This window comes from Polyodon spathula, chromosome 4, assembly GCF_017654505.1.
Source record: "Polyodon spathula isolate WHYD16114869_AA chromosome 4, ASM1765450v1, whole genome shotgun sequence".
NCBI lineage: Eukaryota > Metazoa > Chordata > Actinopteri > Acipenseriformes > Polyodontidae > Polyodon > Polyodon spathula.
The window spans coordinates 2089039-2103885 of record NC_054537.1 but is presented as its reverse complement, the minus strand read 5'-3'; the positions used below and the strand labels follow the sequence as shown (position 1 = coordinate 2103885).

At 46.5% G+C, this 14847-nt stretch overlaps 1 protein-coding gene across 5 annotated transcripts in view; it reads left to right on the top strand.

Moving 5' to 3' along the window:
* LOC121314051 (5'-AMP-activated protein kinase subunit gamma-2-like) overlaps positions 1-14847 on the top strand; it is a 162204-nt gene that overhangs the window by 96494 nt on the left and 50863 nt on the right. For 4 of the 5 annotated variants that reach the window (XM_041246841.1, XM_041246842.1, XM_041246843.1 and 1 more), the window contains one exon: positions 7654-7877. In XM_041246841.1, coding sequence (XP_041102775.1) covers positions 7654-7877 — 224 coding nt within the window. Of the gene's footprint in view, positions 1-7653; positions 7878-14847 lie in introns of those variants that run through there. The other variant, XM_041246845.1, reaches the window with a different exon arrangement.

The window sequence follows — 14847 nt, the reverse complement described above, 5'->3', positions numbered from 1 at the left end:
TTCACAGCGGAGAGCATTTCACAGCGGAGAGCATTTCACAGCGGAGAGCGTTTCACAGCGGAGAGCATTTCACAGCGGAGAGCATTGCACAGCGGAGAGCATTTCACAGCGGAGAGCATTGCACAGCGGAGAGCATTTCACGCGGAGAGCGTTTCACAGCGGAGAGCATTGCACAGCGGAGAGCATTGCACGGCGGAGAGCATTGCACAGCGGAGAGCATTGCACAGCGGAGAGCATTTCACAGCGGAGAGCATTGCACAGCGGAGAGCATTTCACGGCGGAGAGCATTGCACAGCGGAGAGCATTGCACAGCGGAGAGCATTTCACAGCGGAGAGCATTGCACAGCGGGATTGCACAGCGGAGAGCATTTCACAGCGGAGAGCATTTCACAGCGGAGAGCATTGCACAGCGGAGAGCATTGCACAGCGGAGAGCGTTTCACGGCGGAGAGCATTGCACAGCGGAGAGCATTGCACGGCGGAGAGCATTGCACAGCGGAGAGCATTGCACAGCGGAGAGCATTGCACAGCGGAGAGCATTTCACAGCGGAGAGCATTGCACAGCGGAGAGCGTTTCACAGCGGAGAGCATTGCACAGCGGAGAGCATTGCACAGCGGAGAGCATTTCACAGCGGAGAGCATTGCACAGCGGAGAGCATTTCACAGCGGAGAGCATTGCACAGCGGAGAGCATTGCACAGCGGAGAGCATTTCACAGCGGAGAGCATTGCCCAGCGGAGAGCATTTCACGCCGGAGAGCATTGCCCAGTGGAGAGCATTTCACGCCGGGGAGCATTGCCCAGCGGAGAGCATTTCACGCCGGAGAGCATTGCCTAGTGGAGAGCGTTTCATGGCGGAGAGCGTTTCACGGCGGAGAGCATTGCACAGCGGAGAGCGTTTCACGGCGGAGAGCGTTTCACGGCGGAGAGCATTGCACGGCGGAGAGCATTTCACAGTGGAGAGCGTTTCACAGCGGAGAGCATTGCACAGCGGAGAGCATTGCACAGCGGAGAGCATTTCACAGCGGAGAGCATTGCACAGCGGAGAGCATTTCACAGCGGAGAGCATTGCACAGCGGAGAGCGTTTCACAGCGGAGAGCATTGCACAGCGGAGAGCATTTCACAGCGGAGAGCATTGCACAGCGGAGAGCATTTCACAGCGGAGAGCATTGCACAGCGGAGAGCATTGCACAGCGGAGAGCATTTCACAGCGGAGAGCATTGCACAGCGGAGAGCATTGCACGGCGGAGAGCATTGCACAGCGGAGAGCATTGCACAGCGGAGAGCATTTCACAGCGGAGAGCATTGCACAGCGGAGAGCGTTTCACGGCGGAGAGCATTGCACAGCGGAGAGCGTTTCACGGCGGAGAGCATTGCACAGCGGAGAGCATTGCACGGGAGAGCGTTTCACGGCGGAGAGCATTGCACAGCGGAGAGCATTGCACGGCGGAGAGCATTGCACAGCGGAGAGCATTGCACAGCGGAGAGCATTTCACGGCGGAGAGCATTGCACAGCGGAGAGCATTTCACAGCGGAGAGCATTGCACAGCGGAGAGCATTGCACAGCGGAGAGCATTGCACGGCGGAGAGCATTGCACAGCGGAGAGCGTTTCACGGCGGAGAGCATTGCACAGCGGAGAGCGTTTCACGGCGGAGAGCATTGCACAGCGGAGAGCGTTTCACGGCGGAGAGCATTGCACAGCGGAGAGCGTTTCACGGCGGAGAGCATTGCACAGCGGAGAGCGTTTCACGGCGGAGAGCATTGCACAGCGGAGAGCGTTTCACAGCGGAGAGCATTGCACAGCGGAGAGCGTTTCACAGCGGAGAGCATTGCACGGCGGAGAGCGTTTCACAGCGGAGAGCATTGCACAGCGGAGAGCGTTTCACAGCGGAGAGCATTGCACAGCGGAGAGCATTTCACAGCGGAGAGCATTGCACAGCGGAGAGCGTTTCACGGCGGAGAGCATTGCACGGCGGAGAGCATTGCACAGCGGAGAGCATTTCACAGCGGAGAGCATTGCACAGCGGAGAGCATTTCACAGCGGAGAGCATTGCACAGCGGAGAGCATTGCACAGCGGAGAGCGTTTCACGGCGGAGAGCATTGCACAGCGGAGAGCGTTTCACAGCGGAGAGCATTGCACAGCGGAGAGCATTTCACAGCGGAGAGCATTTCACAGCGGAGAGCATTGCACAGCGGAGAGCGTTTCACAGCGGAGAGCATTGCACAGCGGAGAGCGTTTCACGGCGGAGAGCATTGCACAGCGGAGAGCGTTTCACAGCGGAGAGCATTGCACAGCGGAGAGCATTGCACAGCGGAGAGCGTTTCACGGCGGAGAGCATTGCACAGCGGAGAGCGTTTCACGGCGGAGAGCGTTTCACGGCGGAGAGCGTTGCACAGCGGAGAGCGTTTCACGGCGGAGAGCGTTTCACGGCGGAGAGCGTTTCACGGCGGAGAGCGTTTCACGGCGGAGAGCATTGCACAGCGGAGAGCGTTTCACGGCGGAGAGCGTTGCACAGCGGAGAGCGTTTCACGGCGGAGAGCGTTTCACAGCGGAGAGCGTTTCACGGCGGAGAGCGTTTCACGGCGGAGAGCGTTGCACAGCGGAGAGCGTTTCACGGCGGAGAGCGTTGCACAGCGGAGAGCGTTTCACGGCGGAGAGCGTTGCACAGCGGAGAGCGTTTCACGGCGGAGAGCGTTGCACAGCGGAGAGCGTTTCACGGCGGAGAGCGTTGCACAGCGGAGAGCGTTTCACGGCGGAGAGCGTTGCACAGCGGAGAGCGTTTCACGGCGGAGAGCGTTGCACAGCGGAGAGCGTTTCACGGCGGAGAGCGTTGCACAGCGGAGAGCGTTTCACGGCGGAGAGCGTTGCACAGCGGAGAGCGTTTCACGGCGGAGAGCGTTGCACAGCGGAGAGCGTTTCACGGCGGAGAGCGTTGCACAGCGGAGAGCGTTTCACGGCGGAGAGCGTTGCACAGCGGAGAGCGTTTCACGGCGGAGAGCGTTGCACAGCGGAGAGCGTTTCACGGCGGAGAGCGTTGCACAGCGGAGAGCGTTTCACGGCGGAGAGCGTTGCACAGCGGAGAGCGTTTCACGGCGGAGAGCGTTGCACAGCGGAGAGCGTTTCACGGCGGAGAGCGTTGCACAGCGGAGAGCGTTTCACGGCGGAGAGCGTTGCACAGCGGAGAGCGTTTCACGGCGGAGAGCGTTGCACAGCGGAGAGCGTTTCACGGCGGAGAGCGTTGCACAGCGGAGAGCGTTTCACGGCGGAGAGCGTTGCACAGCGGAGAGCGTTTCACGGCGGAGAGCGTTGCACAGCGGAGAGCGTTTCACGGCGGAGAGCGTTGCACAGCGGAGAGCGTTTCACGGCGGAGAGCGTTGCACAGCGGAGAGCGTTTCACGGCGGAGAGCGTTGCACAGCGGAGAGCGTTTCACGGCGGAGAGCGTTGCACAGCGGAGAGCGTTTCACGGCGGAGAGCGTTGCACAGCGGAGAGCGTTTCACGGCGGAGAGCGTTGCACAGCGGAGAGCGTTTCACGGCGGAGAGCGTTGCACAGCGGAGAGCGTTTCACGGCGGAGAGCGTTGCACAGCGGAGAGCGTTTCACGGCGGAGAGCGTTGCACAGCGGAGAGCGTTTCACGGCGGAGAGCGTTGCACAGCGGAGAGCGTTTCACGGCGGAGAGCGTTGCACAGCGGAGAGCGTTTCACGGCGGAGAGCGTTGCACAGCGGAGAGCGTTTCACGGCGGAGAGCGTTGCACAGCGGAGAGCGTTTCACGGCGGAGAGCGTTGCACAGCGGAGAGCGTTTCACGGCGGAGAGCGTTGCACAGCGGAGAGCGTTTCACGGCGGAGAGCGTTGCACAGCGGAGAGCGTTTCACGGCGGAGAGCGTTTCACGGCGGAGAGCGTTTCACGGCGGAGAGCGTTGCACAGCGGAGAGCGTTTCACGGCGGAGAGCGTTGCACAGCGGAGAGCGTTTCACGGCGGAGGGCGTTGCACAGCGGAGAGCGTTTCACGGCGGAGAGCGTTGCACAGCGGAGAGCGTTTCACGGCGGAGGGCGTTGCACAGCGGAGAGCGTTTCACGGCGGAGGGCGTTGCACAGCGGAGAGCGTTTCACGGCGCAGAGCGTTGCACAGCGGAGAGCGTTTCACGGCGCAGAGCGTTGCACAGCGGAGAGCGTTTCACGCCGGAGCTCTTTTTGGCTGTGCTTAACTTGCCAAAAGTGTCACGATACATACGGGCAATTTTATGGCCTGAGTAAACTCACCGGCATGTCCTTAATGCCATGAGAAACATTTGATAGATCAGCTATTACCATTTAAACATGTGATATACACATAATCTGAACCATTAAACAACAAATCCAGAAGATTTACTGTTTCTGACCGGGACAAAAAATGAAGGCAGAAAAGTAGAAGAATCCCAGTTTTTCCAGGATGTCTGGTAACCCTAGGCAGGGAATCAACTCAGCCACTAGCACATCGACTCTACTGTATGTCTGTGATTCTCTTAGCCTCTTTTTACATGATTACATCATTACAGGACTAATCCTTTTTTGTATGTAGCTCGCCCCTCTTTTGTAGATGTCAGAGCTGTATATGGCTGGGCCCTGTGGATTCTCTGATTTCTGCGACGCTAGGTGCTTTAACGTCTCTGTCATGATTGTTGTTGTCACATAGCGAAGTCGTAAAACTGGCTTGTGATGGCTTCTTTTCTGCAGTCTGTTAGGCAGCTGTGTGTGTTTGTTTATGGAAATTCAATTGACATACTGTGCATTCCGTAGGCCGAAGTACTGCAATGAAATACAGTATGCTAATTCAGGAGTGACTCAGCTAGACCCCTGCCAGGAGTCGGGAGGGCTGGGGGGGTTTGTCTCGGAGACACTGCTTTATATTCTGGAGCCATCTAATGATGGCATTGGGCGGGTGAGAGGGAGGATAAGAGCTGGCAGATTTATGAGGCAGTTATGAATAAAGCCTTTTTCACTGATTCGGGCTGCTTCAGTAAAGGGAAGTGGCAGGCCTGCTGATTAAACAGTTTTGAGTTGTAAGTTACAGCTTCTGAAATAAAAAAACAAACAAACAAAAAAAAGCATTGGAATTCCCAGGGGAATCTGAACTAAGCTAATGCATTCAAACCCTGACGGCTCATAGCAAGTGATGCATTGCTCTCATCCTGGCTCTGTGTTAATGCCTTCGTTTTCCCTTCCATGAGGGATACACCGATGTGATCTCATTCACCCGGGTCTCTCAGCATTTCATACTCATTCGTGTAATCAGATTAAATGCAGGCAGACAAAGAGGTTTCAAAGGTAGTGGTTCATGCAGTCGTAAAGGCTTCTGTTAAAGGTACAGAAAGTCTCCTCTGTGGCCCATGAGGTGCAGCTTGCAAAACCCGCAATAATGGACGCGAGGCACTAAAGCACAATGCACAAAATCATAAGAAACTAGAAGGCCTCCTGTTCTACACTGGTTCACATTCATTATTCAGCACCCAGGTAAACAAGTAGGATTTAATGAATGATGTATAACCAAAACAAACAGGAGAAATGTTTTCCATTTTTTCCACTCTGGTAAAGAAAAGCTCTGACATATAGTCAGATGACTTGTGCATATGAACTACTGACTGTACGTCAGACTTACATTGTAGCTATATGTCGAGAACTCGGTGTGGAGTCTGGAGATGCCTTTGTTTAGGAGTGTACAGTATAATATTCTGAGTCCATGTGATCTACCTGTGCATGCATGATTGATTGGTCTAATGGAAGCTATATCTTCAGAAACACTCTCATATGCTAGCACTTTGTGTGATGTACGTTTTCACAGCACTGACACCTTGGCTGGGCTATTGACTGGTTCTGATGGACCTGTGTGCACACCAGCATGTGTTTGTACTCACACTTTTCCATGGCACTGATACATGCATACCATGTTTAACAATACAGTTTACAATAGTCGTACATTTAGCATGTGTTAGATTACACTATTTTTACATGTTCTGAAATTGCAGAACGATACTATTACATTGCAATTGCAGTTACACTTATGTTGTAATTGAAATGCATTAGGAATGACACTGTTACATTGCAATTGAAATGCATTACGAATGACACTATTACATTGCAATTGAAATGCATTACGAATGACACTATTGCATTGCAATAGAAATGCATTATGATTGACACTTACATTGTAATTGAAATGCATTACGAATGACACTATTGCATTGCAATTGAAATGCATTACGAATGACACTTACATTGTAATTGAAATGCATTAGGAATGACACTGTTACATTGCAATTGAAATGCATTACGAATGACACTATTATATTGCAATAGAAATGCATTATGATTGACACTTATGTTGTAATTGAAATGCATTACGAATGACACTGTTGCATTGCAATTGAAATGCATTAAGAATGACACTATTACATTGTAATTGAAATGCATTAAGAATGACACTATTACATTGTAATTGAAATGCATTACGAATGACACTGTTGCATTGCAATTGAAATGCATTAAGAATGACACTATTACATTGCAATTGAAATGCATTACGAATGACACTATTGCATTGCAATTGAAATGCATTACGAATGACACTATTATATTGCAATAGAAATGCATTATGATTGACACTTACATTGTAATTGAAATGCATTAAGAATGACACTATTACATTGCAATTGAAATGCATTACGAATGACACACTGCAATTGAAATGCATTACGAATGACACTATTGCATTGCAATTGAAATGCATTAAGAATGACACTATTGCATTGCAATTGAAATGCATTACGAATGACACTTATATTGCAATAGAAATGCATTATGATTGACACTTATGTTGCAATTGAAATGCATTAAGAATGACACTATTACATTGTAATTGAAATGCATTAAGAATGACACTATTACATTGTAATTGAAATGCATCACAAATGACACACTGCAATTGAAATGCATTAAGAATGACACTATTGCATTGCAATTGAAATGCATTAGGAATGACACTACTGCATTGTAATTGAAATGCATTAGGAATGATACTATTACATTGTAATTGAAATGCATTAGGAATGACTCTACTGCATTGTAATTGAAATGCATCAGAAATGATACTATTACATTGTAAAGGACCCCAGGCTTGCTTTGCTGAATCGGGTGCTGCAGATGTTCTATTGAATTATGTTTTACTATAAGATATACTGTTTTAAAGATGTCTGTTTATGTATTTCATTGCCTTCTTGTGTGGCATTTCACCTACTTGAACCAGTGCTAGTTAAATATAATATGTTCTGACCAGGCTTGACCTGAAGCAAGGTCCAGTCCAAGGATGCACAGAAGTACACTTGTATTACCACAGGCACTGTGCACTGTCATTGTCTTCCACACTTGAACTGGAGCCACATATTTTGTAATTGGCTGCCAGTTATTAATTACTTTCTGCTCCATGGAAAGGCTGTCAGTCCTGCTCCAAAAATATCCTGGTGATTAACTGTTGTTGTACCAAGCCATTAACTCACTACAACAGCAGTCAATAAGCAATGTCATTTTTCAAACGTTACGGTATGCAAGACAGTAAATGTTTATACTAAAGCTCACAATTCAGATATGTGTTTAAAATTCCTATTTCCTTTCCCTGCAGCCTCAGGACCCCCCTCACCACCTTCTACTCCAACCCAAGCGACCAAACAACCTTCCTTTCCCCTGGAGGCATACAAGAATGATCCAGAACGGTTAGCGGCACGTCTCCGCTCTTACTCCTCCCCCCCTGACACTGGCCAGCGGCTCTCCCTCCACACGGGCCACACTGTGGTCTCAGCCAAGCCGCCTACACCCTCCCCGGTCCCCATTGCTACCTCAGCACCTGTGAGTATGATGCTGCATACAGTACCAGCCCAAAGGAAGCAATGGGTTCAATGAAGGCATCCAGTTAACATTTGTTTCGCTGGCATGAATTTTAAATAAACTTTTTTTTTTTAAATGAGATTGATTCTCGTTTCAGAAAACAGTTTTCCTGGGTTAAAAGGGTAAATAAATCTTGAAAGAATGTAAAAAAGATATGTGGTACCACACTAGAGTAACCCTTTCAGTCCTGAATTGGTTTTGTCCAGCTGAAGAAGGGACTCCTTTACTGCGTCTACATGAGAACAGGACAGAAATATTTGTTTTTATTACATATATTTCTACACTAGCTCAGACTGGGGGCTAGGAGCCCTGTGAGGTTCCAGTGTGATTTCCAACATACAGTGTATAAATATATGTAGGAAAAAAGGTCCTGTCTCATTTCTAGTCAATGAAGGGGTTTACTCTTCAGCTCGCCAAAAATAACTCAGGACTGAAAGGGTTACATTGTGCCCAGTCAATAAATACTGACAGGATATTGATTATTGCCTTTTTGTTTTTAGAGCTATTTTAAACATCACATAAAAACAGTAACATCGTTCCAAAGGGCTTGTGTGTGACAAGCGAGCAAGAGCTATTGACACTGGGATCGAGATGCACACTACAGTGTGTCATGGAACCTTTGATGATAGTTTTTTCCACTGCTAAATCAATTTGTTCAGTTTTTATTGCCCCTCTCAATCCTTTTATAACGGGCCAGGCTGGGTTTCTAAAAAGGATCATGTTTTTGAGTCGGTGTTAGACTGGGGGTTGGACGCAGGTTGGCTGAGACGCACTCACTTTTATGGAAGGGTGAACACAGTCCACCCACTATTTTTGCTGAAGCAGCATTTTTCACAGTCCATCTTCATTGTTATTTATCTTGAATAGTCTCTTTGATTTCTCCCCAATACTTAATCCTTAATGTTCCTGACACAACTTTTCCTTTTAGTGTGTCTGCCTGTGCTCTCTGGCTAACCAGTCACTGGAGTCTTGTACTGATATTGATAAGCGGCACTGGGAACTGAAATTCTGGTTTTTAAAGGGCGAATACATATTTTAAAGAATGTTATCATATAAAAAATAATAATAATTTTTATATATCGGTAGGACCACCTTCACAAAGCACTTTACAAGATACGAGACTAGGGTGTGTTAACTATGCATCAGCTGCAGAGTCACTTACAACAACGTCTCACCTGAAAGACGGAGCACAAGGAGGTTAAGTGACTTGCTCAGGATCCCACAGTGAGTCAGTAGCCTCCTATAATAACAGTATCATGTGTTGATAGCATAGCAGCTGTGATTTGTGATGTCTGTAGGGTCTTTATAGTTACTATATTGCATGTAAAAAGAGGGTTATTAGTGTTGGGTTATTGTCAGATTTGTTTAAGCTTTAGTTTTTATTTGCGACCTGAAGTTGCATGGTATTTTTTTCTGTTTATTTGTAAAGAGCTTTAGGATCCTTATAATGAAAGACGCTATCTAACAAAGGTCATGATAACCGTTATTATTATTATTATTATTATTATTTATTATTATTATTATTATTATTATTATTAGTACTACTAGTATTATCATAAATAATACACCGATGATCAAAAGCAGGAGGGATGTTCTTCATTACAGTGGATATGATAGGTCAAGGCCTTCTTAGTTGCCTCTCTTTTTGTGGAAGATATATCTTTGTTGTCCGGTTTTAAATAATCATTGTCTAATTCTGACATTGTTTTAAACATTATACCAGACATTTAGTGTTTTTTTTATTTTATTTTAAATGTTTAAACACTTTTCTTTGGGACCAGTTAGGGGATCTGAATTGTCAGATTGTTTTCCAAATGGTTTCTTGTGGGTGCATTAACATTTTTGAAAATCCAGTATTGGGCCGAATATAACCTTGCAGCCAAATAATATAGAACAGGCAAGGATAGCCCTCCTAGTTTAGAGAGTGAGAGTCTCCTTTTCTGTTATGAGCTGGGAACCTTCCATAGACAATCTACCCAACAGAGAGATTGGCAGCATTTTCCAGTTTAGCGTGTTCTACTGTTAATTCTAATTATATACTGATTATTAGAAAACGATTGAGTGCGAACAGCCAATCAGCTTTGAGATCTAGCAGGCTTCTATTTTGCATAGGTGCCCGCTGGAACGTTGAAGTGCTTAACTGTGAATTACATTTTAAAATCAATCCGCGCATAAATACTGGCTTTTTCCGTTAACATTCTAATCGACAACTAATCTGATAAAGTAAAAAGCTACTTAAACATACTTTCTGACGCTGGTCTAGAGACAAGCGAAATCATGTCTGTGACAGGACACCGTAATAAAGGCTCAATTCGCAGCTACTGGAGAGCAAATCAACGGCGAAGACACGATTGGTCGACAGTTCTGTCATCAGCTGGATCCAAACAACACCCTCCCTAAAACCAGCCAGTCAAACTGCCAACCCTGTTTCAGTTCTTTCCGCACCAGCCAATCCACTGCCTGCCTGCTTGAATGATGCCCCGCCTCCAGCGAGTTTCGAGTCTGACTCAATACTACACGGACTATTCAACAATTGATGTCCAGATTAATTATAATAAGAAAGAGTAAGACCCCAATAAATCAATATGTTAGTAGTAATAATAATTTTAATTATAATAATAACGTTTTCTCTACGTGAATGTTGTTTTTCTATTCTAATTATGTTCGGGACTATTTTCCTCAGCAGAATGTTACCTGGCAAAATATCAGAAGTTCAAGCTAAATAGAGGTTTTCATTTTTTTTTTAAAAGAGAAAGATAGAGCCCTCTCAATGTGGGCTGTACCGTGCAGGCTGTACCGCATCGACCGGCTCTATCGCTCAATTGGTAGCCTAAAGCTTAGTTCCAATATTCACATAATATAATTTACATGCAAATTAACATTTTCCCATACAACTAACAGTATGATTTTTCATGGACCCAAGCTCCCCAATTAATATCTTCATCTTTTTAGGTGTAAAACTGACTGCACTGGCAGTGTAAATGTAAAAATCCCCAGGAGTTTTGCCCCTGGACCCTACTGGGGTAGCCTGATAGGTCCCAGACCCCTTGTGCGTGGGAAAATATGCATCGTTGGTCCACATTGACCCTAGAGTCCGCTCACTATTTTCTGTAGAAGTCTAACCCTGGTTTGAATATAATATAATATGCAATCAGTCACCACATTTCTGTGCATCAACTTGACCACAAGCCCAGGTCACCAAAGTTGCATTAGCTTTATTATTGTAGCATTTTTTTACTGCTGCTCTCTTATTTCTGTATGTGGATGAAAGTTCTGGTACTGTTCTCCAGTAGAGCTTCCTGCTTGATAGATGAAAGTTCTGATACTGTGCTCCAGTAGAGCTCCCTGCTTGGTGGATGAAAGTTCTGGTACTGTGCTCCAGTAGAGCTTCCTGCTTGGTAGATGAAAGTTCTGGTACTGTGCTTCAGTAGAGCTTCCTGCTGGTGGATGAAAGTTCTGGTACTGTGCTCCAGTAGAGCTTCCTGCTTGGTGGATGAAAGTTCTGGTACTGTGCTCCAGTAGAGCTTCCTGCTGGTGGATGAAAGTTCTGGTACTGTGCTCCAGTAGAGCTTCCTGCTTGGTGGATGAAAGTTCTGGTACTGTGCTCCAGTAGAGCTTCCTGCTTGGTGGATGAAAGTTCTGGTACTGTGCTCCAGTAGAGCTTCCTGCTTGGTGGTACTGTGAAAGTTCTGGTACTGTGCTCCAGTAGAGCTTCCTGCTTGGTGGATGAAAGTTCTGGTACTGTGCTCCAGTAGAGCTTCCTGCTTGGTGGATGAAAGTTCTGGTACTGTGCTCCAGTAGAGCTTCCTGCTTGGTGGATGAAAGTTCTGGTACTGTGCTCCAGTAGAGCTTCCTGCTTGGTGGATGAAAGTTCTGGTACTGTGCTCCAGTAGAGCTTCCTGCTTGGTGGATGAAAGTTCTGGTACTGTGCTCCAGTAGAGCTTCCTGCTTGGTGGATGAAAGTTCTGGTACTGTGCTCCAGTAGAGCTTCCTGCTTGGTGGATGAAAGTTCTGGTACTGTGCTCCAGTAGAGCTTCCTGCTTGGTGGATGAAAGTTCTGGTACTGTGCTCCAGTAGAGCTTCCTGCTACTGTGCTCCAGTAGAGCTTCCTGCTTGGTGGATGAAAGTTCTGGTACTGTGCTCCAGTAGAGCTTCCTGCTTGGTGGATGAAAGTTCTGGTACTGTGCTCCAGTAGAGCTTCCTGCTTGGTGGATGAAAGTTCTGGTACTGTGCTCCAGTAGAGCTTCCTGCTTGGTGGATGAAAGTTCTGGTACTGTGCTCCAGTAGAGCTTCCTGCTTGGTGGATGAAAGTTCTGGTACTGTGCTCCAGTAGAGCTTCCTGCTTGGTGGATGAAAGTTCTGGTACTGTGCTCCAGTAGAGCTTCCTGCTTGGTGGATGAAAGTTCTGGTACTGTGCTCCAGTAGAGCTTCCTGCTTGGTGGATGAAAGTTCTGGTACTGTGCTCCAGTAGAGCTTCCTGCTTGGTGGATGAAAGTTCTGGTACTGTGCTCCAGTAGAGCTTCCTGCTTGGTGGATGAAAGTTCTGGTACTGTGCTCCAGTAGAGCTTCCTGCTTGGTGGATGAAAGTTCTGGTACTGTGCTCCAGTAGAGCTTCCTGCTTGGTGGATGAAAGTTCTGGTACTGTGCTCCAGTAGAGCTTCCTGCTTGGTGGATGAAAGTTCTGGTACTGTGCTCCAGTAGAGCTTCCTGCTTGGTGGATGAAAGTTCTGGTACTGTGCTCCAGTAGAGCTTCCTGCTTGGTGGATGAAAGTTCTGGTACTGTGCTCCAGTAGAGCTTCCTGCTTGGTGGATGAAAGTTCTGGTACTGTGCTCCAGTAGAGCTTCCTGCTTGGTGGATGAAAGTTCTGGTACTGTGCTCCAGTAGAGCTTCCTGCTTGGTGGATGAAAGTTCTGGTACTGTGCTCCAGTAGAGCTTCCTGCTTGGTGGATGAAAGTTCTGGTACTGTGCTCCAGTAGAGCTTCCTGCTTGGTGGATGAAAGTTCTGGTACTGTGCTCCAGTAGAGCTGTGCTCCCTGCTTGGTAGATGAAAGTTCTGGTACTGTGCTCCAGTAGAGCTTCCTGCTTGATAGATGAAAGTTCTGGTACTGTGCTCCAGTAGAGCTTCCTGCTTGGTGGATGAAAGTTCTGGTACTGTGCTCCAGTAGAGCTTCCTGCTTGGTGGATGAAAGTTCTGGTACTGTGCTCCAGTAGAGCTTCCTGCTTGGTGGATGAAAGTTCTGGTACTGTGCTCCAGTAGAGCTTCCTGCTTGATGGATGAAAGTTCTGGTACTGTGCTCCAGTAGAGCTTCCTGCTTGGTGGATGAAAGTTCTGGTACTGTGCTCCAGTAGAGCTTCCTGCTTGGTGGATGAAAGTTCTGGTACTGTGCTCCAGTAGAGCTTCCTGCTTGGTGGATGAAAGTTCTGGTACTGTGCTCCAGTAGAGCTTCCTGCTTGGTGGATGAAAGTTCTGGTACTGTGCCCCAGTAGAGCTTCCTGCTTGGTGGATGAAAGTTCTGAGGTTTCTAATTACAAATAAGAATGTGGCAATTGGGAAAACAAAAACTGTAAGCTATGTGCTGTCTCTTGTTTCATTGTGTTCTCAAATTTATATAGTAGCTCAATTAATGGTAAAAGCCTAGTATAGTTCAGTAACACAGCACAGTAAATGCATGTGAACTAATACTGTGCATATACAGTGATAAACTCATGTAAGGGAAGCCCATTAAAAATGAGATCAATGGCAATATTCTAGGTCAGTAATGCACCTATAGTTTCCGTAACACTCAGACATACATCTTTGTTATAACCTTTCTAAAATGAACATTTTGAAAGACATCTTGTGGTTTACTATTCTCTTTATGTGTTTGTATTTATGTTATAGATTGGGCCCGATCTATGATTTCGGAAACTAAATTTGTGCCTCGCAAAAGAATAGTGCTTTGGCACAAAATGCTTGTATCAGTCTTTGGATACTGTCTTTTTTTTCTGAATGATTTTTTTTTTTTATATAAGTCGTGCCGTGACAAAGTCTACTGTGCTAGTGCACTCTCTGATTTGTAAATGTAACGAGGTCATTCACCTGCAAAGTAAACATCAATCAAGCATTTTTATATACACAATACACAGAAATGCGTTATGTTATTCATTCTACTCACCCATTTGAACATCATGATTAAGTCCAGTTTGTAAGGTTTTGAGTGTCGCCAGAATGGATTTTTTTCGTTATGCCATTTTTTGTAAGAATAATAATTAATTCTAAATACGCTCCTAAAATGTTAATTGTAGCCTACTATGATTTCTCAATAAATGAACAGTCTCTGTACAATTAGCAACACCAACATTCAGCAGACTGGACAGCTGCATAAAAACGGCCAGAAATTACAGTTAACAGAACTGTTTGTCCTGCCTCAGCTAACTTATGATTGGACTGCTGCAGAGAAAATACAGGTCTTTGATTGGTTGATCGTATCACCGGTCTGATTTTAGAAAAATGTTAACTGCAGCTGGCCATCCCTCACCTGTAATGCACAGCAACCTATGGAATAGCCAAATAAAGCAATGGGCCACAAGATGGGTGTATGACATATTTATACAATTAATAGAGAGATGCGTGACAACACACAGCAAAGTTCTGTACTGTTGTACGTTTGTACTATTGTACCCAACTCCAGAGTGACTGTTACTCTGACACTATTTGAGCCAGCAGTGCACAGTTATTGGAACTAGCGCATCGCAATTAATGCGCAGATATTGGTATATTCAGACGAATTTGGGCTTTTGCCCAATTGAAATTTGATTGCACTATGTATTCCACCTAGAATACATTTGCATCTCATGTTTCTATTTACCGATGCATTACCATATGCTAATAGGATCGTATTAAAGAAACAGAAGGAAGGCAGTGTGCTGGACAGAGGTGAGCGCATGTTT